Source organism: Stigmatopora nigra, chromosome 15 (assembly GCF_051989575.1).
Source record: "Stigmatopora nigra isolate UIUO_SnigA chromosome 15, RoL_Snig_1.1, whole genome shotgun sequence".
NCBI classification, from domain to species: domain Eukaryota; kingdom Metazoa; phylum Chordata; class Actinopteri; order Syngnathiformes; family Syngnathidae; genus Stigmatopora; species Stigmatopora nigra.
The window spans coordinates 8,010,277-8,037,983 of NC_135522.1; the positions used below are offsets into that span (position 1 = coordinate 8,010,277).

At 38.6% G+C, this 27,707-nt stretch overlaps 4 protein-coding genes across 6 annotated transcripts in view; 1 reads left to right on the forward strand and 3 right to left on the reverse strand.

The window, feature by feature from the left end:
* Positions 1-1,405: 1,405 nt before the first annotated feature.
* Positions 1,406-5,772, reverse strand: LOC144208722 (bMERB domain-containing protein 1). The gene is made up of 6 exons (XM_077734719.1): positions 5,587-5,772; positions 3,639-3,753; positions 2,732-2,805; positions 2,214-2,328; positions 1,896-1,966; positions 1,406-1,729 (listed from the first exon to the last, which is right to left on the reverse strand). Exons 1-6 carry the CDS (start codon positions 5,609-5,611, stop codon positions 1,611-1,613), a joined length of 519 nt encoding a protein of 172 aa, XP_077590845.1. The 5' UTR covers positions 5,612-5,772; the 3' UTR covers positions 1,406-1,610.
* A 291-nt stretch (positions 5,773-6,063) lies between these two features.
* On the reverse strand, positions 6,064-9,722 carry mfsd6l (major facilitator superfamily domain containing 6-like). 2 transcript variants are annotated; one of them, XM_077735440.1, is made up of 2 exons: positions 9,627-9,722; positions 6,064-8,884 (listed from the first exon to the last, which is right to left on the reverse strand). In XM_077735440.1, the coding sequence occupies exon 2, from the start codon at positions 8,841-8,843 to the stop codon at positions 7,170-7,172; it is 1,674 nt and encodes a 557-aa protein (XP_077591566.1). In that variant the 5' UTR covers positions 8,844-8,884; positions 9,627-9,722; the 3' UTR covers positions 6,064-7,169. The 2 variants fall into 2 exon arrangements, with proteins under 2 accessions (XP_077591566.1, XP_077591565.1); XM_077735439.1 differs by lacking the exon at positions 9,627-9,722 and adding an exon at positions 9,387-9,562.
* A 492-nt stretch (positions 9,723-10,214) lies between these two features.
* On the reverse strand, positions 10,215-16,774 carry LOC144208659 (phosphoinositide 3-kinase regulatory subunit 5-like). The gene is made up of 18 exons (XM_077734613.1): positions 16,589-16,774; positions 16,051-16,153; positions 15,678-15,778; positions 15,533-15,601; positions 15,320-15,452; positions 15,089-15,158; positions 14,824-15,001; positions 14,244-14,412; positions 14,105-14,173; positions 13,158-13,747; positions 12,956-13,078; positions 12,490-12,618; positions 11,888-11,981; positions 11,746-11,822; positions 11,270-11,363; positions 10,919-10,992; positions 10,728-10,846; positions 10,215-10,661 (listed from the first exon to the last, which is right to left on the reverse strand). Exons 1-18 carry the CDS (start codon positions 16,607-16,609, stop codon positions 10,514-10,516), a joined length of 2,361 nt encoding a protein of 786 aa, XP_077590739.1. The 5' UTR covers positions 16,610-16,774; the 3' UTR covers positions 10,215-10,513.
* A 241-nt stretch (positions 16,775-17,015) lies between these two features.
* The window catches only part of ntn1b (netrin 1b), a 30,787-nt gene continuing 20,095 nt past the window's right edge, over positions 17,016-27,707 (forward strand). Inside the window, exons 1-2 of one of the 2 annotated variants that reach the window (XM_077735319.1) lie at positions 17,016-17,064; positions 17,944-18,972. In XM_077735319.1, the coding sequence (XP_077591445.1) occupies positions 17,958-18,972 (1,015 nt within the window). In that variant the 5' untranslated portion in view covers positions 17,016-17,064; positions 17,944-17,957. Of the gene's footprint in view, positions 17,065-17,636; positions 17,769-17,943; positions 18,973-27,707 lie in introns of those variants that run through there. The other variant, XM_077735320.1, reaches the window with a different exon arrangement.

Here is a 27,707-nt window from a genome sequence, read left to right on the forward strand (position 1 = left end):
GGCAGCCCACTTTTTCAACTAAGGCCCAATTAGAGAAGGTTGGCATGTCTATCTATTCACACTATGTAGTCCTCTAATTAGTCTTCAGATTAAATTCAGAGGGGACCATTGGCTCTGCTTGGGTCTGCTCATATGCAACCACATGTGACAGCCTTCCTCCGGCTGCCAAAGAGTCAAATAACTACAAGAAAGAAGCTGGAAGGAGAAAAAAAAGAATAAAAAACACATTGGTGCACTGCGCAGTTGATGCTAAAGATATTAGTTGCCATGTGAACAATAATGCAGTTCTTTTTTTTCTGGGAAGAGATTGCTTAGCAATTGATTTCACATTCAGCCCACCGCATTTGGGATTTTTGTCTAAAAGATGATGCTATAAAGGTGATTTCTTTTAAATCAGGAGGCCTGGGGGTAATGCTACTTTAAACCCACCCACTATGAGTCATCTATGACTGCACAGTGTGTCCGCAATGAGGTGTGGGGGCAAGAGAATGCAGCTGACAAGGGAAAACTAATAATCTTCAAATGCTGCAACATATGCCAAAACATTCAAATACTGGGGAAAAAAACAAGCCATTAGACATAAACTTTAATTTAAGGCAAGGAAAACTGTCTGATTTCATGAACATGTGTGTACATTCTGAAAGCTCTACTATTTGCTCCTTGAGACTTGATATGAGCAATTAAAAAAAGAGCCAGATTTTTTTGAGTGATGCTTTTCATACTGCAAAAGTGCTCTCGTTTTACTGATTTATTTTAATCAACTTCTTTTGGCAAATAACAATATGAATACTCAAAGCTAACACAACATGTTCGTGCAATATCACTATAGCATGCATAGATATATTTGTCATCCAGAAAGTTTTCATAGGCGGCCAGATTCGGACACTTGACTTATCGGCAGCCATTGATGGTGCAAAATGTCCAATTTATTTTGACATTTTGCCAAAATGGATAAGACTAAGTATTATATCCAAATTGCGCCTTTCATAAATATCTAATAATGGAAAAATTAAGTTGAAATGAACTACGACCCCTCATATATTTATATGCTTTTTCCAAGTAGTTATTTTTTTGTAGTTTTTAAACAAAAATATTTGTGATGAGATTCACATGATAAAAGTAATGTCTGTCTTTTTAAGGAAATCCTCACTCATATATACTTTGGTTCATTTTTGTTGTATTTAATATTACTAATGATCAAATGTGCATATACTAATAAAGTAAATTTATAAAGATCTACATTATATACTATCCAATGGGGTGGCTAGTACATTTTAGGGGTTTAATAGCCAACCACTGACCACCCAAAACAATTGTATATGTTATAATTTAAAGTCAACTTAATTTGACACCCAGTATATTGGGAAAGTACTCTTGATCCTTTTTTCACATATTGGGGTTTTCTACTAATAAGGAGACAAATGAAAAAATGTAGCTTTTGATTTACACAGTGACCAACATTTGAAATAATTATATGCTGACAAGCAAATATCGATACTTTTTTAGCAATGTTGCCATTATTTTCTCTCACTGAAAAATCACAGAGACTTAGCAAGGAACAGCAAATGTTGATATGTACACAACGCGCAGTAAGCAAGTACAAGGATGCGTTACATAATTGAGCATGTGAAGCCACAGCAGTCTTTCAATAGCGTTATTCCAGTTTTAGTGAGAAATGGTGCTGAAGCGTGTGGCGATTTGGTCACCACCTTCCGATCTTGCGTGGCACCTAATTTGAAAGGGAAGCATATAGTAAAGGCTCAGTTAGGACTACAATGTGGCATTTGTTTTATTTATTGACAGTATTTTTGGACTATAAGTCGCACTCGCTAAAGAATATGGAGTCCGGAAAATACGGTATTTAAATTTAGACGCTTGTAAACAGCAGTGCTCACCTTTTTTCCCGGATATATTTTGTTGTATGGGCTGTAGGACTGCTGCCATTTCTTGGTCTTCTTCTCTTTCTCTGTGAAGAACAACTGTTGAGATTAGTTCTCCTGTTGAACCTTCTAAAGTAAAAGACCAACGGATCTGATCTACACAGAAATTCTCGTCTCGCTATGCCTCCAAAATTGGAACAAACATACTCAAGAAGAGGGTATAAGGGTGAAGAAACAGGCAAAACAACCTAAAATAACTTTGAAAGAAAAAACATTCAATTTCCATCAAGAAACAATATTTAGAAATTGAACAATGTCAATGCATAACCTGACCTGAGCCGCTCAAACTCCACGTCATCGACAAGAAAGTCTCTGGTCTCCACCAATTTGCTGATCTGCTGCAGCAGCTCCTCCTCCCTTTTTCTAACCTTCTCAGGTTTGTCTTTGTCTGCACAAAAAATTCACATTTCATTTTCATTTTGACATTAAAAGACAAGTAAAATGGCCTCAAATTTAGCCATTTAGTCAATAGAAAGGCACAGGTTAAAGCATTCCTAATGTATTGCTGGATGCCTTTACTATCTTCACATTATTGAAAAAAAGAAGTTCTATGGAGAACAAATTGAATACATGTAAGCTATCTAGTTATTTATTTTTCACACACTCATTAAATGCACTGCGTTCTGTAGCAATCTTTTTAGTTGCCACAGCAACCTTTCTCCCTGCTCTGGTTTGTAATACAAACTTATGGGGTGGAAATCATCATTGGTCAGTGCATTTCAAAACATGAGAAATTAGCCTTGAAATTTGAGGGTCAATCCATATTTAGAAGATTGTTCCACAACACAAACCTGGATTGGATACCAGCTTCTGCAGGTCTCCCTTCAGTCTCGTGATTTCATTACACAACTGAATGTCGTCCATCCTGTGAGGGTGACAAAAAGTACCTGTCATTATAAAATGTGACCTTTTAATCATAGTAGAAAAAGGAAAGACCGATATTTGATATAACAGTAACATGAAATATGTGAAATAATGGAAAAGAGTAGCACTTATATACAGTTTTTAATGCTCATTGGGGCTTTCATTGTGAAGTGTTGTCAAAACACACCAGTTGATCTTATGGTGTTCATCTGCGGAGATCTGTTTATGAACATCTGCTTATGCACAATAGAAGTGCAAACAATGCTCGTAACAAAACAAAAGGACAGGAAGGACAGAAATAGAAACTGCACTTGAGAGTGTGTAAACTTCAAACGCCATCACCACACTGCTAAATTCATGAAATGTTTTACTACTGGAATAATCGTCTGGTCAAGAATGATTAAAACATATTTTTTTGATAAATTCCAGCATCCCAATTCTGTGAAATCATAGAAAGATGGTGCTTTAGTAAGTGTGGACTGTTCTTAAACTTGTCAAATCATAATTCACATGATTACTCCTGTTGATGTGGTAGAATATCATTCTCTGGAGGGTACACCATAATGCAGTTTCAGTGTTTCACTACTGTCTACAGAAACTCCTAAAATTGGAATATGGTATGGGCTATGAATATTTTTTCAGTCCTTTAAGATTTATGATCAACATGCAACACAACACATAAACAATAAAACAATGTAGATGATAGATTTAGCAATATTCTAAGTATATTTTGACTATCAATGTGAATAAATACTGGTTTACACATCGTTTTGTCTAAGGAATTGGCTAACAATGGCCAGATTAGTTGATTGACATGCTTGTTGATTGTCTTACATGTATCTGAGCTCTGATTCTCTTCGCACGAGCACGTTTCGTAGTCGCTCGATTTTGGACAGCTCCTTTTCAATGTCCTCAAGTGTGACCGTGGAATCAGCCATAGAAATGACATCTGTGCAAAAGAATCAAAACTTTCAATAAGTCCCAAGGTTACAAAATTATTCAGCTTTCAACTCACATACACAAAAAATACAGTTCAAAATTATACAGTAAAAGTCATTCGTAATTGTAATGTAACATAAGAATGAGACTTGAATAAAGCAAGGGTCATTCACAGCTATATTTTTAATAGGCATGCTTATTTGGTGGTTTAATTTTGCATCTGATGGATGAGCAGACGCTCCAGAGACCAAACTAATTTTACCAAGCAATTAAAAACACAATTTTCCATAATAAGTGCTATTTAAAGAAAGAAATGAACCATAATGGCGTTTATGATAAAACACCTGTGTTTTTTCCCTGCAATAGAAGATGCTTACTTAACAAGTTTGTTTTTGCTCAGCAACAATCATAAAAACAGTTGCAGGAATTCTAATACGAGAGAAAAATATCTTGTAGGAGAATATGTACAATATGAGAGACGAATAAGATAAAATTGCTTCTCGGCAGATGCCGGTTAAGATAAAAATAAACTCTAGGTGCCAGTTCACGTGCTAATTGACGCCATCATTTGAGTGTGACTGAATAACTGCAGCAAGCCCCACCCCCCGCAACCCCTCTACGACATCCTCCTACTCCTTTACTGCTCACCAGTAGGGATGAGTCACCCAGTAGGGATGAGATTTGGTTTTAATTACCTGTGCTTGGCTGAAAAAACCTTGATACACACTTACATAATGAGTCACTACTGATGCCACAGCTAATTTCACCAGGATGTTGATGACTTGCTTCTGACATTTCATTCATTTAAATGGCCAAACTACTAAATGATCCATATGGGACAATGTTAAGTAAAAGAGATGTCAAAAATAACATGGCACATTGTTTTTAATGTTATTCTTTCGATAAAAAGACTTCCACTTTGCCTTCTTGACACTTGATCAGCCTGTCAATTTTAGGTCTCATTTACCTAATTAGTTGGCAATGACGATGGCAGACGACCAATACATTTAGATTGGGAGAGATTGGTAGAAAACTGTAAGATAAGCATTGACAGTCAGTTCTCCCGGTTTAAATGATTCGGACGTTTCTCATTATCAATGGCAGGTAACAATTTGAATACTATGAAAAAAAATTACCCAAGTATGTTATTATAGGCCATAACCACAGAGGATTTGTTTTTATTCACTTAAATTTGTATTAATTTAGCTGTTATAAGCATTTTAATGTACTATGATGAAAAATGATACATTAAAATGTCAATACAGGCTAGTTTAGGTTGTGTTACCATTTTAATACATATATTTTTATTTACAAGAACATTTTCTAAAAGATAACAAAAATTTAGGATGAATGATAATTGACAATATAATGCATATGTTTCTTACTGTGTGGATTATCTGTATAAGTTGTTCATGCTTTTTAACAAAAAGTGAAACAAACAACACATCCCTATGATCCTGCAAAAGCAATATTAACTACTAAATGTATAAATATATTTTCTATTTGTGGGGAGAGACTAGTGATGTTTTTAAATATTACAACTGACTTAAAGTGTCAACATTTACAGAAAGTATGATACAATATAAATATTATTGCATGCCAAAACTAAATCAAGAACAACTGTCCCTTTCTGTGCAATAAAAAAGCACATGGTGTGCAAACATTAATTAAGCAGGAAAAAGTATGAATTAAAACAGTTTACAATTCAGAATACTGCACATGCAAAAAAGACTTCTAATAATGTTAAATGTTTAATAATGTCCTATGTAAAAACAAAACAAAAAAGCAAGAGTATTTTAACCTTAACACCAAACATGCAAAAAAGATGTACGAAAACAGTCACCTGATTTTTCATTTTCTTCATCCATTTGTGCCTCATCCAAAATCGTCTTTTCCAGCTGTTAGTTGCTATTCCATCATCTTCAATGAATACTCCCAATGACTGCAAAATCTGAGATGACTGAAGCACTGCTTTTGGGGGAAAATAGGAAAAGCTGCGCGTGGATGCTGAACGCTTTCCAACACTGAAGACACTGAAAGGACCACCGTCTGCAAACCACTGCTCAAAAACGCCTCTTAGTGTCAAACAAATGCAACGACAGGCCACCATTCCAAGATACTATTTCCAACTGACTTAATATATAAATAAATTCACTTACTTTTGATTAAAAAATATGCTTTATATGTTTTTCTTTAAACAACATGGTACAGAAAACTTGATTTTCCCAATACTGCAGCCAAGCGAGATGTTCAAAGTTTTTTTTCAGCCAAAGTTGGTTTCTTTAATCATTCCAACACAGAAGACACATACATGGAAGGGTTTACATTATTGATATAATTTATTGTTCAAGACACATACAAAATAAATGTAAAACTCTATCAAGTCACCTGACCTCAGCTTTAGTGGGTGTGACAGAAGTAAACGCCACAGCAATTCATCCCCACCTTGTGCAAACATTTTGTATTTGTATTTTATTCAGGGGATTTATACTTGAGGCTTACTTGGCTTTTCTACAGAAAAATGTTTGCCTCAAGATGTAGGGCTTATGTTGATACATATTTGCATTTCCAAACAGTTAATGCACCCCCAAAAAACAACAGCCTACTAAGCAAAAGACTGAAAACAACTTAATTAGGTTAAAAATGTCTTCGATTGTTCAAGTTTCAGTACTTTTGTCGACAAAAGATGTCCAATCCATTAGGACTTGGAGTAGTGGTGTAGTAGTATGTATGTGTTCATCTAAAACTATTTGACCTCAACATAATTTCTAAAAAATCTTAATTTACAAATTTGAATTGCTTTAGTCTGAGCAATAATAATCTTCAACTTTTTAGAGTCATCTATTATATATTCTACATGAATTACCAAATTTTACTCAAGTTCATATCTATAAGAAATGCTGGTTCACATTACTGAAACAATTATTCTTGATTAATCAATGCTAGTTAATGTGTTAAAGATTCAAGTAAACCCCTACATATTCACATTCATGTTAGCTGTTTTTGTGCACAGGCCAAAGCCATTTGGTTAAAGGTATCATAAATATATGTTGGCATATACTGAGAAGTTATATTGAGTCAAGAATAGGGCTCTGTTGGAAATCCAGGGACATCTGATCAAATAACTACACCGATATGGGTTGAGAAGTTTTACTACCTATAGACAAACAAAAGTGCTTCGTCACCCTATTTTGCCGTCTAGGGTGGTGCTCATAAGGTAACAAAGTTGTGAATATGACTGATAATGTGGACTTATATATTATTATTTCATTTACAATTTGTCTTGCCAACCATTAAATAATTGTAAACAATTTGCAAATGCTGCCATCATATATTACAGTATAAACACACTCATTTAGGAAGGTAGAAATAGAAACTTTACACTTAAAAATATGAGTGCATTCATTTTCTTTAACACTTTTGAGTTCAGTGTTTTAGACCCCTTGCATTAGTGTTATTAATGCAGCTATCATCTTCCAGCGCTTTATCCAACCAGTCTCTTTCTTGCTCCGACTCGGAGTCGCTGGCCTCGCTCCCGTCTGCCGCCAAAAGACGAGAATAGTTGATCCTGTACTGGTGAGGGGCTTTCCACTGAAGCAGTGGCAGGCAAGCGCACCACAAGATCAGAGCTGCAGCCACACCTCTGAAGAGCCACACCAGACCAAACCAGCGGACCGCAAACCCACCGGCAAAACTTCCAAGTGCGCCCCCTAAGTCAAAAGACAGTGCATTATAGATCCTCCCAATGCTCCTCTCTGTTCCCGGTGTGGCAATGTCATCACTCTGCGCTTTGACAGCCCACCAGAAGGCTCCACAGCTGAAAGAGCTCAAAATCTGAATAGGCAGTACAGCCCATGATCCCCACAGGAAAGAGTAATACAAACACTGCAATCCGAGCGCAGCTGCCCCCAACGTAAGCAGCCTTCCTGAGCCGAGTAGTCTCGTGAGTCGGATGGCTACCAACGGGAAGGCGCCCTGCGAGAGCGACGCCAGGCTGAGGGAAAACCCCATGTGCAACTCGTTGCTGTGGTGATCTTGCATCTCCCACAAGAGGAAATTGTCCACGGTGGAGCGCGCCACTCCCACCAATATGGCGGTGAAAGCACAAAGCGTGGCGCGACGACAGCCATGCACCAGCTGCATGGCTTTGATCAGTTTGTTAGCCATGCCTCGCTGCTTGTTTAGGTAAAGAGGGAGGAAAGCCGCGATGGGCAAGGCCAGGGTGAAGACACCAGCGTAGCAGATAAAGTGGACAGCGCTCCTGGAGATGCGACCCACGATGAAACAGTTTAACTGGCTGACTAGCAGCCCTGATGCTGCGACCCCAATCGCGGCGCCGATTATAGGAGATGACCCGGGGCTGCTGTAGTGGTCAGAGGCATCAGCGAAATCTAGATAATCGTACAGACCATCATCTGCTGTCCACTCCAGAGGTGCTGCCACCAGCTCCCATAGAGAGACTGTGATAAGTATTAAGAAAAAGAGTTGGTGTTGAACATCCATCATTTTCAGGCTGGATAGAAAATCTTGGGGATTTTCTTTGTCATTTTTCTCTGTGTTGAGTTTGATTTGAGAGCGCTTTTTTCGCACTGAAGTCGAGTTGAAAAAAACAAGGGTGTTGTTCTTTGGTTCGGCTGTACTGTTTGCTGTAGTCTGATTGTCTGAATTTGTAACAACTGCAAGGGAAAAATTGACAGTGGATTGGGGGAAGGGAGCCATGGTGACTTTTGGTGGCCATTCTGTGGGGGGCGAGGCACTTATCAGGTCAGACTCATTGCAGGTGTTGTGTACTTGCAGATCTATTGGTGGGACAAGAAGCACGACCAATGCCACCATGGCTGAACATACCAAAGAGCCGTGTAGCACCACTCGTCTCTTGTTGTACATCTTGACGAGGAGGGTGCCGAGGGGGCGCCACACTAGCGATATGAGGTGCTTAGTGCCCATGACGATGCCAGTCATCTCAGGTGTGAGGCCTAGCTGTCGGAAGTAGAGCGTGAGGAATGGGAACAGGCAGGACTTGCCGCAGGAGTAGAGAAAGTGAAAGGCTCGGGCAAGACCCAGGGTCTGCTTGATGTTGATCTGCTTGTTCTTTTTCATTGTTGACTTCCAGGTTATTTGATGAGCTTTACATGGAGCAACTAAGGGAGAAACAGTTAGATGTGAGGAAAGTAAGCAGTCAAAAAAATGAAGCAAAAAATAATATTTTTAGTTGCACCAGGACATTTTGATCATTGTCCAATCAATTTAGGGATCAGGGAATAAACATCCAAAGTATACTGACTAAGACAATGGAATATACAAGAATCTGCCATGCAAACTTATATTATTGTCAAACTAATAAAAGACTGAGTATAAATGGCCTTCATTGAAAACGAACAATTAATGATAAATTAAAAGAAAATATTTGATAACTCATGATTCAACTACTAACACAAAGTGAAATGTTTCATGTTATACAATCAAACTGCTTTTCTATAAATAAACATTATAGTATGATACCAAAAAAATTTCAAGAATGATGCAGGACATTCTAAAACACAGCATTAAAATATTGATCAGGAATAACTGTGGACTAAAAGTGAGCATTAATATCATTACCAAAAATATGATTTAAATAGTTCTTGTCAGAGACAAATGTACCTGATGAAGTGTCCGTCGAGTGAGTGTATAAATACACATCACGCAAAGGTTTAAGGGAAAAACATTGCAGCGAAATAGTTTATTTTGTGCCGTTTATAAGCAATGAGGAACTTGCCAGTCTGTAACACCTGTCAAACTGGATCCACCCGTTCACTATATGAAGACGTGGAATTACGAGTCCACGTCACATTACACTCGTTGCCTTCACATTTCACAAAACAAAATATGCAATATTTTTACCTTTTTATCTCATCAAATAGTAGTTGCACTTCATATGTTCCCTTCAGCAGGTGATGCATTTTCCCATTATTTAATATTGCCACCTGTTCTAAACTTATTCGGGAAAATATAAAGTCCACTTTTCCACTTGTTTGTAAGACGTTAGCGACCTCTTCAGAGTGGAGACCAAAGTGAAAGAAATGCTTGCTTCATTGCTTCATTTGTCATTTATCTGTCACTGTACATTTAAATATTATTATACTTAAATGCACTTTTTTCCATTCAATCAGTTTCAGAACCACTTTATCATTACTAGGGTCGCAGGGGGTGCTAGAGCCTATCCCAGCTGACTCTGATGGCCATCGCATTCTAGGGCACAAGAAGATGAAGAACCATACCCACTCACACATATCTAGGGGCAATTTCGAGTGTCCAATCAGCCTACCAGGCATGTTTTTTGGAATGTGGGAGCTAACCGGAGTACCCGGAGGAAACCCACACAGGCCTAGGGAGAACATGTAAACTCCACACAGGTTAATAATAATAATTATATGCAAAAAATTAAACCCTGGGCTATTAATGGGCCCTCAGAACAAAAATACTGCAAAATATCAAACATCATTTGACACAAGTATCACATCTATATAAGACATTAGTTTTTATCATGGCAAAAGTATAACATTGCTCAAATTCAATGGATCATATATGAAATATCAAGTGTTTCAACCAATTCATACTAAATCTTGAGTCTATATTGAAGGTCTTCCTGCAAGATTGCTGAAAATGATTGATAAAAATCTTGAAAACTTTGAAATAAACATTAACCCTCGTGCATACCACCAATATCAAACATATTTTATTAGTTGATCCATCAGTTTGCCACTGCTTTTATTCTACTGGCTTTTCCTTCAAGTGTGTGAGGTAGAAAAAGAAATAAAGGGAAGGCAGAGCATGGAGCAATAAGATGCATGTAGAGCCTGGACTTGGCCAGGTAAAGACTTAAATGATTTCCAGTCTGAACTGCTTCCTGGCTTACAACACAAAGACACTTCAACCCTATGGACACAGGAAAAAAAATAGTTATATGTTTATGGGCACTCAAATGTGTGATTGGCTTTGTACCTGGTGACACTTTGCAGGAACTTTCTCTCATCTTGATCCAGACAAACGGCAAATGTGTCCCCCTCTTTGCAGCTGCATACCTCAACTCTGTCGACGTTCACATTTGATATCAAAGAATTCTGCCAAAAGGGTGTCAAGGGTGAATCATGATGTGAGATGTTTTATTTTATCATCAAAGGTACAGCATTCACCTGTGTGTTGTTCTTTTTAGAGATTTTCTTTGGGATTTCTGTCACAGATAGCCACAAGCTTTCGGGTCTGGACTCTTGAAAACAAAAAGGTAATGTTAATTGGATGGATATCGTTGTCAAATGGGATCCAATTAGTTATAAATACTATCAAAACAACAACTTTTGACATTATACTATTATAGTATTTGTATATTCATTTATCATGAGTAAAAATAATATGACAATACAATTCGGATTACTGATTTAAAAAGAAAACATACTAACTTATATAAAGGGTTACTGTCCAATGTAGTGAGCACTGTCCCTGCCAGGGTTAAATAGGTTACAAAGTTGAAAACAAATCTAATGTACCTAAATGTCCAGCTCTGGTGGAAGCTTTGTGAACATTTATGGATGTGCAAAGCAAATCTGCTTGGGTCCACTGACTCCTTCGACTGCAGGCCACCTGCAACCACCAACAAACTGAAATATTTACCGGTTTGTAGTAATTAACATAAATGTATGTAGGTACATTGGTTTTTCTCTCGACAAAAGTACTTTCTGTACAATATAAGTTGCATTTTTTTATAGTTCTGCCGGGCCTGCGACTTATATGCATGCACTCAAAAAAATGAGACACTCCAGTGCAAGTTAAATATATATTTTTCTACTTCATTGTCCATTTTTTGGCTGGTGCGACTTATAGTCCAAAAAACAACTTTGTCAGGTGCCTTAAAAATGTCTTCTCACCCACTTTCCCCAAAACGACTTCCTTAAAATGTCTAATTCCATATTTAGTTACTAACTTATGAGTTAAACCTTTTTCCTCATTCATTCTTTTATAGCACCTTATTATAGGCAACACTTAGTGTTAAAGGGACAGCCTCGCTCTCTTCATTGATTCCGAACCTCTTGCTTGCAGCACCTGTGAGTACAATGTCGCATTAGACGTAGTGCATTCCTGCTTCTGACTGTCATAGTGTAACTAACCCATGGCCTTGACTCCTCTGGTTGCAGCCTTGTGTCCAAGCTCTAGCGAATGGATAAAAACTTCACTCCTCTTTCCGCCTCCAGCCAGGCTAAGCTGTGCAAATGAAATGAAAATAAATTATCACATGCACGAAAAATATGGAGACATCATGTGTGTGTATAAAAGAACTTTTAGGATGCAACATATAAAGAAAATGGACCACATATAAAACTGTTAGAGACAGAAGAGCAAGTAGTTTACTTTATATTCTGCACTATAGGGGCAACTTACAGTGCGCCTTAGTATATGGCTCAATATTGGTTAATCATTGTATGAAATTCCCTTTAGCACAGTTCTAGTTGTTGTATAACATAACCCTTAACCATTACTATTACTACGACTACAGCTCCATCTATTGAATGTACACGTCTTGCACCATAATTATTATTACAAATATATTTAGTTGATATATAACACAACCCCTATTTATACTACTACTCACATTATAATGAGCAGTCCCCTTTAATGTGAAAAAAAATTCAAGATAGGCCATTCTTTGAATGTCCACCTTATATTCCAGTGCGCCTTATCGTGTGGAAAATACAATTTAGTCATTACTAACCTCAGCCCGGTAAAGCTGCACTAGCACTGGTTGATCTGCATGTCTAGAATAATAGAGAACCAATTCAGCCATCAAGGGAAGATGCTCTACCATGTACTCTGAAATACTATTATCTTCATTCCATGCAGGCTGCAATACAGAAAACATTTGTCAAAATAAATATAATTTAAGTCAACTTTCCCCCCCAAAAAATATCATTCTACAATGTGGCCTTTTCGGAGAAAACAAACTACCAAAACATAGCACGTCTCTGCATTAAAAAACGACAATTTTCACAATTTAAAAAAAAGTTACATTGGTGAATGCATTATGACACTAGTGCATACATTTTGGGGTTGTTTTTTCCGTCAAACACAGCTGTTGAAACGTTGGACAGAAAGGTTTTATGAACATTTATGTATCTTATTAAATTATTATTATTTTTTCTATGAATCTGAATATGGGTGGGTGTAATCAATGCATTTACCTGACAAAGAACATCTGAAGAAAGACTGAGCAGACTGTGGACACTTCGATCATACCAAGGGTCCATCACACCCAACATCTGGGCTAAATCTGTCGAGCTGTCCTCTTGGGAAAATCTATTAGGCTGTCAACAAAATGTAAGATGAAATTTATAGTTGCTTTCATTTTCATGTAAGGACACAAGGTAAGACTTGTAATCTCACCATAGATGTAGAACTCCTTTTAGTCGGAACCAAGTAAAACTGCAACTTGCACATCTTAGTGAGTCGGGGACATTTAGCCTCTTTCTGTTGCAGGTCACTGTAAGCCCTCGCTAACCGTCCGGCCTCTCTGTCACGCCCGAAGACCAGTACACGCACCAGGATTTCTGCTGATGGAGCATCTGATTCGTTGTTGCTCAGAATGGGCCGTCTGCGGATGCAGAGATGCTTCTGGGGGAAGGCTGGATTTTGGAGAGGGCAGGATGCCGTTTTAAATTGATCTTGCCTGGAATGAGATTTTTTAAGATGTGTTCCAAGACTGATTGGTTTCTTGAAAAAGAGGGAAATGTTCTCCAAGTCTATGAGACTTTTGGATTTCTTCTTGGGCTTCTTTCTAGACTTTGACTGGGTCACTGGTGAGGTGTATGTTGCAGATGTATAGCAGTTGAAGGAGGAAGAGTGGCAGGATGTGGAGGTGGATAGGGAATGGTTGTCCATGACTTCTTTTTCCACATCAACGTCATCCTTATCTTGTTGACAAGTTGGTGGAATATTTAAGTGGCATTCTTTCATGACAATATTTGTGAGAAAATCTGGAACATGGGGAAAGTGGCTGACTAGGATTTTAGACATGTATAGTTCATGTTTTAAGTCATGTGAATTAGGGTAGGGCGATATGTTGACTATATATATTAATTTGAGGCTGTAATTGATAATATTAAAAAATGCTTAATGTAGAATTTATAACTTTGTTTGATGGGGCAAATGGACAAAAAGGGGGGAAAGAAAATAAATTGGAATCAGAGGTTTTTCTACTTAATTTACATTATATTATATTCCTTATTAATATTTTGGCATATAATTGTGGAAAACATGATCAAAAAAGTGAAAATCAGACATTTTTTTAGTCTAAATCGCCCAGCCCTGGAGTAAATGAAATTATCAATTACCAAAATTGTCATTTTCCCAGTAGCTTGTGTGACATTTGGGAAAGGGTAGTGAAAAAGTCTCAGCACACCCTGATGAGACAGAAAAGATGCTGAGCTTGAGAAGTAGCAAACAGTGATGCGTCTTTTCTAATTTACTTACCTCTGTCAGAGTAGTTTACTCCACTTATTGCAATCAGACTTAAAGTGAGCCGCTCCATAGTCTGTAAAACACTTTGTCTGGCACTTTTCTGATCTGCTGTTGAGGCTGCTGTTTCCATGCAGTGGGTTACTCTCTCCAGTAGCTGCTCAAGTTCAGAAACCTGTTTCACCTATGGCAAATTAGGTTATAGGCATCTAAATCACAATGTTTTCCATGAGGAAATTGTTTAACCAGCATAAAAGCATAATCAATGAGGCTGCTACATATCGCAACAATACATTGGAATCTATTATTTGGCGTGGTTACCTGGGAAACCCAATGCCTACGGGTTATCTATGATATTTTATGTTCATATTTGGCAGGTACATCCAACAAAAAAAACAAATTGAAATGTTTTGACTCTTGTTGCCTGGATACGTGGTAATGTCCAATTATAATTCAGATAATTATTAGATCAAATGAGCCTTCATTGCTATTGTACAAGTGACAAATGACAAGTTCAGAAATATATACAAAGGCCTTCCTTAAAATAAATTTCCCGATACAAAGAATCCAAATACAAATAAATGCACATTTCCACCTGCAAGGCATCACGTAGTCTTTGCAGGTGGATTTTGCCGCCCAAAGCAGCCTGAAAGCTCTGCAAGATGAGGGTAGTAATGACGTCTCGCCTGGACTGATGACTTGCACTCAGTTGTTTACACACTGATTGTATCTCAGGGGAAATATTTTCATCTGGACTCACTAAAAGCACCATCCTGATTAAGACATATTTACACATAAGAAGAGTAATCAATTCATTCCAAAGGCAAAGATGTCAGTTTAGGAGGTCAGGTTGTACTTACATGGTTTTGGAGTGTTGGTCTGCAGCAGAAATGCCATGCTCTGCCTTTACTAGTCGCTGGAACGATATGCCTAAAACATATTCAAGTATTTTCTGTACATTTTAATCATCCCCCTGTACTAAGCATTGGAAAACTGTACATCCACTCAATGCCTGACTGCCATAGTAAAACATTAGGCACATCTTATAGATGTAATTCAGCCATTCATGGATCCCACTTCACTGACTTTACCTGGTGCTCTGAGTTCATTATGAATGATATTCAGCAGATGTTGACAGGAGGTGCAGTAAGGCTCTGGCCATGACAAGAAACGGTGGAAGATTGAGTAAGCTTCCAACAGCACATCTGGATGTAAATAAGGAGTCTGCAAGGCAAGAAAATACTAATCATAAATAAATTAGACATTGTGATAACACATAACTTCTTAAAATGGCATCCCCTCACTTTTAAAAGTGTTGAGGAAAACAGGAGAGTAAGAGGCACGACGAGTTGATACTGACACTGAATAAGTACCTGCAAAGGACAAAATGTATACTTCGATTAAAATGCTGAGTAACAGAGAAGACAGTGATGATGCTTGAGTTTTCACCTCTTTCGTCTTTTTGAGAATTGTCTGCAAAAGGAAGGGGAAGTTATTGGGATCTCTCATCACCAGTTCCTCCAAACACCAGCGGTTCATGCAGAGTCCGGCTGAGCAGACAGACGAAAATAACGTATTTCTCGTTTTTGGTTGCACGCTAACAATGTGGCAACTTTGCTCTCTATTTTAGGTTTTAACAAAAAAAATACAAGCATAAACCATTGGTGTAGGAGTAAAATTTTAAATGGAGTTTGTTTGCTGGTCTCATTCACCCTGTTATTTGTCTATTCTATGTTTCTGTTTCTCCCAAACTTAAAATTTTGACTTAAAACTGCAGAAAAATGTCAACTGTGTGTTGTAGTTTGATGCCATTGGTTCCTACCGTTCCACAGTTGCTTGTCAGGAGTGTTGAATTCAAGATCACAGAGGCAGCGTTCAAGGACATGCTGTATACGATCTTCTGTGCATGAGTTTTGTTCCATTTTCTACAGTTGCAAGCACAATAACCAAAGATTTCCTTTCACAGACTCAAACAAGCAGTTAGATTAAAATTCTCAACCTGCTTTTAGCAAATTCTGCATATTTCTCTCAGATAAATCCATATAAAAGGGAGTCTTGAACAGACATAAAACAAATATTCAGTATAATGGAGCCTATTACTTACCCACACGCCATTGACTAACAAAATGCACAAGTAACTTTTCTAAGAACGCCTGCAAGCCACAACTTCTTGTTTTTCATTCAGAAATTTAGACGGAGATAAGCGATGTTATCTCTTAAAACAAAGACGGAAATGACTCTTCAAATGCAACTTCCACATCCAACTCATTGGTTGTCATTGACGGCAAAAGACATTCAATTCATTTGAATTAAGAGTGTTGCTATCATAAAAAAAACAATGTATGAATGAATGAACTAACACATTTCTTGATATTATCCATAAATGCTCAAGAAATATTTGGAGCTCTGGAGTGGATTTGGAAACTCATTTTGTGCAAACACAATTTTACATGGAACTATGAATTGCAATTTCTGGAGAAATAACAACTTTGCTGTGTTGGTCAGTACATATAATAGACACTTCCTTGTCAGGCCCAGAAAGGTAGGTGGATGCTACTCTCACCCAATCAGAGGTCCAGCACCTGATGGGCTACACAATGACAGCTCCAGCTCATCACACACCAGGAAGCTATTTCAACCACCCAGAGCTTGACAATGTTGCTGGATTGTCTTTATCAATTCACTGTAAAGTACAGGCTTGTGTTACCTCCTTGTCCGATCTTCACCATGTTTATGACTACGACCACACATCCCGTACCTTCGTTTTGAATCCCTCAACGGACCTCCACGCCACGTTCACCGAACTGCCTACGCCGCTTCCCTTCGCCCTGTCCTGGTACATTTTGAATAAAATTGAAAGCACCATGACTTGTCTGGGGCCCTCTGCATACGATCATAACACTCCCTGTTGATTTAGAGCCATTTTGGCATCACACTGTTAAATTTGGGGCATTTTACATTAACTTTCTGTCCATATGGGATCAATTCATATCGATTTAGGGGTTTACTTCCTATTTACAAGCAAGATTATGTGCATCCTATTGGCTTAGATGTGACCCTAATGAGGATAAAGTGGTTCAGAAATGTGAGACTATGCCTCTTTCATGTTTCTCTTATTTTGATTATCTCTTAAAACCATTTACATTCCAATAGGGCCCTTTAAAAACAAATAATAAATGTTATATTTAAAAATAATGTGGCAGGTTGGATTCTTTTAATGCTGCTTCTGAAAAGGGTTTAATATTTTTTCTTTAACTTGTTCACCAGCCCTGGTGTAGAATATTAAATAGACCACAAGAGAGCACTGTCCCCCATCAGTGAAACAGCAAGGTCGAACTCTCTCCTCTTTTGAGGAGTGAAAGCACCCCCTTTTCTGGAGCCCATCACCGATGGAATGGGGCAGACAGAGCCGAGGGTGGGCAGAGGTGTGACTGACTGCGGACACGCGCAGGCAGGCAGAAACACTCCCAGCCAGCCAATGTCACTTTATCTTTATTAGAGGACCGAAATCCAACTTGTTTTGGGCATCCTAGAGGAAAGGTTATGAATCATATTTGTGCGTGTGTTTTTTTCCCCAGCACACTGACTGATTAGTAGATTGTATTGCTTCTTTTCATTTATTTTTTTGGGTAATATCCCCCCGTAAATGAGCAGAAAGTTGTCCAATCTTTGTTTTCACCGCTGGTAATTTAATTTCTTATCTGTCTCAAGGCAGGAGAAGTCACTACGATGCCAAGCAAGTGGGAGCTTTACCTCACCTTGGTGACCCTGTGCGCACTGACCGAGAGGGTCTTCGGAGGCTACGGACTGAGCATGTTCGCTGCCCAATCCTCCCCACCGGATCCGTGCTACGACGAGAACGGCAACTCTCGGAGGTGCATCCCCGACTTTGTCAACTCAGCTTTCGGCAAGGATGTGCGCGTGTCCAGCACGTGCGGCTCCCCGGCGACCAGATACTGCGTGGTGAGCGAGAAGGGCGACGACCGCACCCGGGACTGTCATACCTGCGACGCGGGGGACCCCAAGAAATGCCACCCATCCGCTTATTTGACCGATCTGAACAACCCCCACAACCTCACCTGCTGGCAATCGGAGAACTATGCACAATACCCACAAAACGTCACTCTGACTTTGTCTCTGGGTAAGAAGTTCGAGGTCACCTACGTGAGCCTGCAGTTCTGCTCCCCACGACCAGAATCCATGGCCATCTACAAGTCCATGGACTATGGAAAGTCCTGGGTACCCTTCCAGTACTACTCCACCCAGTGCAAGAAGATGTACAACCGGCAAAACAAGGCAGCGATCACCAAGCAGAACGAACAGGAGGCCATCTGCACTGACTCCCACACGGACATGCACCCGCTGACCGGTGGGCTCATCGCCTTCAGCACCCTGGACGGGAGACCCTCGGCCCATGATTTTGACAACTCGCCGGTCCTCCAGGACTGGGTGACAGCCACCGACATCAAGGTCATCTTCAGCCGGCTCCACACCTTCGGGGACGAGAACGAGGACGACTCGGAGTTGGCCCGTGACTCGTACTACTACGCCGTGTCAGACCTGCAGGTGGGCGGACGGTGCAAGTGCAACGGCCACGCGTCCAAGTGCGTCAAGGACAGAGAAGGTCATTTGGTGTGTGAGTGTAAGCACAACACGGCGGGACCAGAGTGCGACAGGTGCAAGCCCTTCCACTATGACCGACCGTGGCAGCGGGCCACCGCCAGGGAAGCCAACGAGTGTGTGGGTAAGCCAAAAATCCTTATTTTCCTCAACTTTCATCATTAATGTTAGCACGTTCAATTTATTATAGGCCAAGTCAACATTTGTGGTAATTAAAAAATACACACAAAAAAAGAAATCACCCCAAAAAGACCCTAATATTGTGGGTCATAAAGGTCACATAGTTAGTACTACCATATATGGCTTAAATCAGTTATACCCAACCACCGGTCCGTGTACCGGTCCATCAGAGTAATAAATATTACCGTTTTAAATCTCACCCTCTTACTTGAAATGAGAAAAGTTGTGTTAATAATAGGAAATTATTGCTATTATACTTGGGACTTGGGTTTTTTTGTTTTGCCGTGGACATCGTTCGTGTACCGATCCCACCCCCACACATGTCTTAAATTGTCGCCCTCCGCATTAGCCGGTGCGCGAAAAAATAGAAAGAGCCTTACCGGACCGTAGTGAGAAAAAGGTTGGGGACCACTGGTCTAAATGACCCAAAATGTGATGTTCAAGACCACTACATAGATAATCAATATGTATAAATGAGTTGTTGTTGTGTTTGTATATAGGTTTATTTATGTGTAAAACATTTAGCAATTGATAAAGAGATTAAGAGGAAACTTTATTCATCCCATACTTGTTGCAGTAGCAAGAAGGTGAAGAAGAAAATTTTAATTTATCTAAAAAAAAAAGTTTTTATTATGAATATTGCAACTAATTATAATTATGTTCAAGAGGTAACAACATTTTTAGAAAGTACTCATGGGAGAACACACCGTTTTTATATAAAAGATTACACAACAATATTTTAGTGATTTACTAATTGGCTACTATATTTTCGGAATGTATAACACATTAGCTTTAAATATAAAGGCTTATTCACTAAGGGTGGCATGAATAATTATCAGACAGAAAATCCATTGCTCTGACTCATTTATCTAAAAGAACTGATGGATGGGCATTGGCATTAAATTGCACACATCCAAAAACGTATTTAATATAGACTACTCAAACTCAGTTAAGACTATGTTAACAGAAGTGTCATTTAATAATCATCTTGCCAATTTGATTGACAAAGATGCAGCCAGGATGTCATTTCAGATTGGACAGCCGATAAAGCCTCTTTTAGTGATATTTTATGGCCCCGACATAGCTGCCTAAAAACAGTGCGGCATTCAAAATTGGAACTCAGCAGGAGGTCATTCAAATCCTGATTTAAGATTTCAGTGCAAGGGAAAGTATAGCTGTAATGTTTGTTTTTTCAAGCTGGGCAACTTTAGGGGTTTGGGTGCAGTTTGAACAAGTAAATGTGAAGCAAAGATAGAAAAGTAACAAGTTGTGACAATGTGATGGTTTGCTAAACCCAACAGAACAAATGAGAAAGTTGTTTCCTTTGACCTTGTGCAAATGCAGCATGTGAGTGTATTTTCCGAAAACAAAATACTTGTCACTTGGGGGATCTATCTCACTGTGTGTGGGAAGACCCTATTCACCATCCACTCTTTCTTTTGCATGTGTGGTATTGTGTTATCAGATGAAAACACACATACACATAAGAAAACAAACAGAGAGTGTGTCTTCCAAAAAGAAAATAATGAAGGGAGACCTTGGGGAGGCACTGCTTTAATCAAGTATGACAAAAAGTGGCTAGCTGATCCAGAACTTCCCTATTGGGGCATAAGTACTTTAGAGAAGTACAATGAATTTAATAGAAAACCCATATGATGATCCGTGTTGTGTCCGAGGCAGCTGTTTCATATTCTCTTCATGTGCTGTGTAGAAGTGACCCTCTACCAACCACCAAGCCACTCCCTCACACAATGTCAGCCTTACTGATGGGCTGTAAAGGCAACTGTGTGGGAAAGTATTGAATGCCAAGTAGTTGCTGAGTTTTGAAAAGAGTAGACTTTTAAACTCACGTGTGTAAATTTTCACTTTCTCCCCTCGTAAGAAGGCTTTTTGATTTAATTTTTTGATCATATCAGGACTTTATTTTCCGCACTATAAGGTGCAGCGGACTATAAAGTGCACCTTCAATGATGAGTTTGTTTGATCCATATAAGGCGCACTAAATTATAAAATGCAGCAGTAGTAGTATTGGTTGTATTAGTAGTAGGGGATTGTTTTATATAGATAGATGGAGCTGTGGTTGCAGGGGGATGTGTTATACAACCACTAGATGCCGCTCTAGTGGAGGCGGTGGTGGTGGTAGTAGTAGTTTTAGTAGCAGTAGTTGTTGTAGTAGTAGTTGTAGTTGTGGGTTGTGTTATACATCCACTAGATGAAGCTGTAGTATGGTAATGATTAAAGGTTGTGTTAACTAGATAGAGCTATGTTAAAGGCAATTTCATTAAATGATTAGCAAATTTCTATTCAGGCCTTATACTGCGGAAAATACGGTACCCTAACTCGTTGAACAGATGGAATGTTTTTAGTGTTTAGTCGACTAACAGTGTAAATAGACAGTGTGTGCAAATAAATATGGAAAAATTTCAAGATAACTACAGTAATCACTTAGAAATCCTGAAATGAAAGTTTATGAAGTATGATTTTTAAACATGAATATTTGAATATCCTGCTAAAAGTTGAAACGTGACATTGTCTTCCCACCTGCAAGCAAAAATCAACCATTTTCATTCTGCTGGTTACTCATTTTACTTCACCTAAATGTTGTTCTGCCTATTGGGACAAAAATCCCAGCTATCACATAAAATGTTCTTGTACAAGTTAGAAAAGTTGCATACAGGATTTTGTCAATTTCAGGTTTCTTTTAGTTACTTCAATATTTCTAAAAAAGGAAAGGTCAGATGAAGAGAGAAAGATGATGAGTAAACAAATTGGATCATTTTGGAGATGGATGTAAAACACATTTGCTCATAAAGCAAAAGAAGCATTTTCCAAATCAACAGCGTTGCAGCTTGCAAGTCATGCCGTGAGTCTTGCAAGTCAAAACAATAAGAGCGCCTTTTAAAAACAGTGCATTCTTTCTTTGCTCAACAAGTTTGTTGCATGACAGCAGCTCATAGAAAGAAGAAACACCCGTTTGGACATGAAGCAAGCAAGCTTTTGTGGACACATAATGCCATACTTTACACAAAATTCTGCATTTTTAATTTCATAATTTTGTTCCCATTTCAAAACATGCCAACTCCAAATGTTCCAAAATATCACACATGACAATTTACATATTTATTAGTTGAAAATTCCTGATTCACTCTAAAGTTTTCAATCATTGCCAATGGTATAATCAATACTAAACGAACGTTAACATTTGTTATTTCAATTATAAAGGACGAACAGACCAAAGAAAGGATAGATTTGCTTCGATTGACAAAAAAATGTTCAATTATAACACTAAAAATCCATAAGGGGTGACCCAGAATTCTTCTAAAATCAACAAGTCGCCTAGAAATACCTGTCAATCAAAAGGAAGTTAAAAGTTAAACAGAAAGTGATGTTGAATCGCCTAAAAATTAAAAGGAAATGACATGAACTCAACTAGAAGTGACTAAAAAGTTTATTGTTAAACATGAAAGCATTCCCATGCCATTTCTCATGAAACAATATTCTTTAATTTACTTTAGGAGCCAAACAGAGGGATTTGCCCTATCTTTGTCTACAGGACTGACCAGTAGAACCACTGATTGTATGGCCGACCTTCCTTTTGTTTTACCCAACCAGAAGTACTCACCATCTGCATCTTATTTGAAGTCCTTAACATCGCTTTTGAGATGATTAGAGCAAAGCATGATTTCATAGATCTTTCGAGATTATTCTTCTTTTTTTTCTCTCCTTGGCCCATCACCATGGGCCAGTATGATGGCATAGCCGACCACAATCATCAAATTTAATGTGAGAACATAACATTTATTCCAAGTCTGAAGATGAGAAGACCATAAAAACAACTGCTTGTGTTGTTGTTATTGTGTTGGGTTGTTTGCTAGGAATAATGACTACAATCAATGGTTTAAACATTACAGCATTCATACGTGCGGTAACAATAATCACATTTAAAACCACAAATTGGATTTGATAATAAAGAAAACATGAGAATAGGTGGGAAAAAGTAAAATAAGTATAGGGGTGGGGATCATTCCAGGTGAAAGCTAACATTAAACCCCACAATAGTTGATGGAAAACAGGTGTGAGGCAGGTTGGGGGAACGTTTCTGGGACTCCCCAAAGGCTTGAAAGTCACACACCCTTGAAAATCCCATCAGCAACAGAGTGCCAGTTAGATGGACTGACGAGTCTCAGTCATCTAGAACATGCCGAAGCTTGAATGCGGCTCGGGGATCCTGGAATGGAAAAGTTAAACAATGTGGCTGGCAGCAGTGGAGTGAGTAGAAATACCTACGCCCAATGGTGACCTTCACATCACTGGAGGAACAGTCACTATCAAGCATTTACTTGATTTCTGCTGGATTTTGCAATTTATTTATCAGTTTATATCTACTCATATTTTTATCAGGTGAACATAATACAAAATACTGTAGTATAGAACATATCTTTATTGAAAGTAGAGAAGATCTTTTTTGGCTTTTATTGACAGGGTCCAATTGCATTGGCTGTTTTTTTTGTCTTTATGAATAGTAGAGTAGCAGAAAATTAACTAAAATGATAAAGCATGTTTTTGAAAAAGGCTATTTTATATAAACCATCAACAATGGCAGAATACATTGTTTCTGGACAGTTTTGTCTGAAAGTGTACAGCCAACTTAATAAAAAACATGCAACAGAGACTAATTTGCAGTATTATGAAATCCATGTCTGTAAATAAACACAACAACCAACAAAAACAATTCCTTTCAAATGCTGGCATCCAGCCCTTCTTGTAATGTGAGCCAGTCTGACGTTAGAGAGAAAAATCTGTATACAAAAGACTATTTAACCAAGAAACATATTTTGTAGATTTAAAAAACGAATCCATGTTGTGTTACAGCAAAGTGTTCTCTGCATGATTTCCCAATTTGGTTGTTTTGTAATAATCGTGCATAATTCAAGACAGAAAGGAGCCATTTACTACTATACAGATAGCAAAAAGTTCCATGTTCTCCATGTAACTATGTGGGTTTTCTCTGGGTACTCCCAAATGCCAAAACACATGCACACTTAGCTGGTTGAACACTCTAAATAATCCTTTTTATGAGTGTGAGCATGAATGTTGTGTTTTTCTTATTGTGCCCTGCGATTGGCTGACAAACATTTCAGGGTTCACCTGACCTACTGCTGGCTGTGATAAGCTCCAGCACCCCCACAACCCTTGTGAAGATATGTTGAATGGAAAATGAATGAACGAATCAATGAAAAATAATCTAACAATGACTAGTGGTCTAAGTGAACAATTTGTTGCTTGAAAATGCATCTCCTTTTTTTATTTTATCCTTTTTTTAAAGTCATGTGCCTGTGTCTTTTCGTACTGTTTTCCCGGCTGTTTATTTTCCTTTCAATGAGGTACACTTTACAGCTGAAACAGTCACATAAGTCTTCATGCACGTGTAGAGAGAGGCTCAAGTCTTTGTGCAAAGACTGTCTGCATGGGGTTGATGGGGAAAATCCAGTGACATCAGGACCACCAACAGTGTCCACATTGAGCCCCTTTCAAAAAGTGGGAAGGAGGGCAGGCTAGGAATGATTAATTCGTGGGCGGTGGGACACGCTTCGTGGCCCGGCGTCAGACCTCGAGCCGGGTCTCTTTTGCTACACCGCCAACTGACACAGACAGCTCAGTGTCCGTACAGTTTTTACTCAATGCCACTTAAAATATTATTAAATCTTGAGGTTAAACCTGAAAGAATATTAATGATATTCAATGCTGAAAGTCATTGAGAATGTGACTTACAGGAGTAGGTGGCCCTCTGAGATAGTGGGTTCAATCCCTGGTGGGTTTAGATTTTCCATTTGTGGAAGTCCACGTCGCCCGTCTGTGGGTTTTTTCAGGGTTCTCTTGTTTTTACTCTTTTCCCTTTTCTTCAGCCTCGTTTTGTGGTTTCTCAACTCATTTTTTGAAGAAACTATCTAACTGCTAAGTCTTTTAGCACCAAGGATGTGTTTGTCCAACTCACCTATTGCAAAAAGCAGATGGCTCACCTATAGAACAACATCCCAGCTAAACTCTCACAGCAGCAGACATTTGAAAGTGTATCTATCTGAGACTGTTTCCTCTTTTTCAGGAAAACTGCTGTCTAAACCTCACTGAGAATCTCAGAGAGCATTTTGGTTGTGTTTGCCCTTATTTACACAGACATCGAAGCCCAATTTCTCATGATAGAGAAGTGGAGATTACACACCAGTGTCTGGTTCCCACTGGGAAAAATAATGACCTCAGACAGTGGCCAGATACATGAGTCGGAGTGTCTGAGCTTTGTTTTATAAGGTTTTAGTATTCTGGAATGTCAGGGTTTCATCTGTAAAAATAAACCTTATTCACTATAGTGTATGAAGAATTTACTGGACTAAATCAGGGTTTGACAGGGCATGGTGAGTGTGACATTTTTAAGGCATTGTCTGACATTGAAGACAATAGACATCTAATTATTTTGATTGGGAAGGCTAGAAGTGATGATTTTTCTATCACCATTAATGGCTGCCAATGTGCATAGAATGAGGACCACTTGAGGGCATAACTCGCCAAATAAATTAACCATTCTCCAGTTTTTATGTAAATGCAAAGCCACTTATCCTCATGAGAGTTGCAGGGGTGCTGGGGATTATGCCATTTTACCATGGGCAGAAAGGCAGATTACTCCCTAAACTGGTTGCTCGCCATTCGCCGATCAGAAATAAAAATATATACTCATATCTCCTATATAAGGCACTTTTTAAAAATCCAAATATTAGGATCATTTTGAGATCAACATTATTTTGAATCCAGTCATTGAATATCAACGTCGTTTCAATGAATTGAGGCTTTCTTCCTCAAACAAAAATAAAAGTCATTGTGGAACCAATATATCATTATTTAATGTATGGAGGGGGCCTGTTAGCGCGATTTTTAGTCATCCTTAGGGATACCTCATACCCCACTTACTAAAGGACTAACCTGCACAATGAAAATTTGCTTTCATTGTTAAAACCAATCTGTTTTTAGATAGACGTCATCGTCTGAGGATATTTACTATGTAAAGTTACAACTTTGGAACATTCCCCTAACAAACATTGCATGGAAAATAAGTGTAGGGTCCTGTTTTCATCAACAGCTGAGAGTCCTCAGCTGTAGACTGCCACAATGGGCTATTTTCTCTTGAATAATGTTGACGGTTCACTGCAAAGGATTGCCAGAAGCTGGCTTGATTCAGGAAGAACCAAGCCTTTTCCTCTTTAGCAAGTACCAACGTCCTGGAGGCCACCTAGCAACCAGCACAAACTTTGAGACCAAAGTGAATGGAGTACCTCAGTGTTTCCATTAAAAAACAATGGCTGACCATTAATTCCTGGACTTTTTCCTTCCTATCTGGAGAAAAGGTGGCCGTTGTGTTCAGTCTGTCATTCTCATTTAAGGCATATTTCACGTCCTGCTTTGTGTTTTGATACTGGAAGTACACAATACAAAATGTGAGCTCACAAACAGTACCAACTTACATCTTTCTATGCATCAAATCTTATTGACAAGTTATTTCTTTGTCCTCTGTGCACCTTCTTGGACTCTCCAAATAAATACAAAATGGAAAATAAGTATAAAAACTCAAGTTGGAGGGTAAACACACATAGAGTAGGCATTTTTGACATAGTGATCTGGTTTGTTTGAAATGGATCTTTGGAGCAAAGAGCAGAAAAGCATAATAAACATGCCACCACAATGTGGATTTTCATTTCAGCATTATGATTTACAGCCCAGTGGCTTCCTACAACCCTGCCCTTTTTTTTTCTTCAACTGCACAGCGCGTGCCGGAGTGTTATAATAACCTCCCAGCTCCGTGGGGGACATTTGGACCTGAGCCGAACATTGACCAGAAAAGTGTTTGGTGCAGGTTCAGTCTTAAGAGAGCATTGCTCTAGACCACAAGCTTTATAGGTATAAGTATTAGTTTTTTAGCTCATTGGCTGCTAGTGTTGCACCTACTATACTATTATCAGAAAGGAGGCCCGATGCGGCTTTAAAAATGCATTTTTGGCAAGTATTGAGAAATAATGGTCCGATAGTGTGCCATATGTACTCTTTGAGATTTAGTTTCCGACCGCCAGTCGACCTTCCTTCGATGGCTACCAGTTACAAACAGTACTTTGATAGAAGCAGCGCTAATGTGGTATAATGACTCTAACTGTGGACTTTACCAAATTACGACTCTCAGGCTTAATTCCAAATAGAACACACAAAAAATCTATTTGAGAGCATATTAAGACTCAAGAGTTCACACATATCAGGTAGGCACAAAGTTTGTTATGCTGTGCTCTATACAAAGCCCTGATAATATTTATTTTATATTCAAATAAGTATAAAGTAGTTTTAAAAACAATCGATATGTTTTCATAAAACATGGCATCGATCCCCACCACCTGATGTGTAGGGGTTCCCTTGTTTGACTTTTATGAAGGTAAAGCGTGGGATTGATTCCCTCTTGGTTATGTTATGATTATGCGTGCTAATGGTTGTCTGTCTCTATGGTTACCAGTTCATGGTATACTCTACCTTTCACCCGGACTCCTCTGGGATGAGCTCCATAGAAGTAGTTTTCTAAGTCCCCTAGAAGTAGTTTTAAGTTTTGAGTGGTTGGTGACCCCATGGTAGATCTCAACCAATATTTTAAGT

Excerpts from the sequence above, each read along its gene's own strand:
- LOC144208659 (XM_077734613.1), bottom strand. The coding sequence starts at position 16,609 with ATGGATAATATCAAGAAATGT. Across the intron at positions 15,453-15,532 it reads TTTCCTCAACACTTTTAAAA|ACTCCTTATTTACATCCAGA; the intron begins GTGAGGGGATGC and ends CTTGCCTTGCAG. Across the intron at positions 11,982-12,489 it reads TGCAGCTTTACCGGGCTGAG|CTTAGCCTGGCTGGAGGCGG; the intron begins GTTAGTAATGAC and ends TCATTTGCACAG.
- mfsd6l (XM_077735440.1), bottom strand. The coding sequence starts at position 8,843 with ATGAAAAAGAACAAGCAGATCAACATCAAGCAGACCCTGGGTCTTGCC.
- LOC144208722 (XM_077734719.1), bottom strand. The coding sequence starts at position 5,611 with ATGGATGAAGAAAATGAAAAATCAG. Across the intron at positions 3,754-5,586 it reads TGAAGAAAATGAAAAATCAG|ATGTCATTTCTATGGCTGAT; the intron begins GTGACTGTTTTC and ends TCTTTTGCACAG. Across the intron at positions 2,806-3,638 it reads GAATCAGAGCTCAGATACAT|GATGGACGACATTCAGTTGT; the intron begins GTAAGACAATCA and ends TCACCCTCACAG.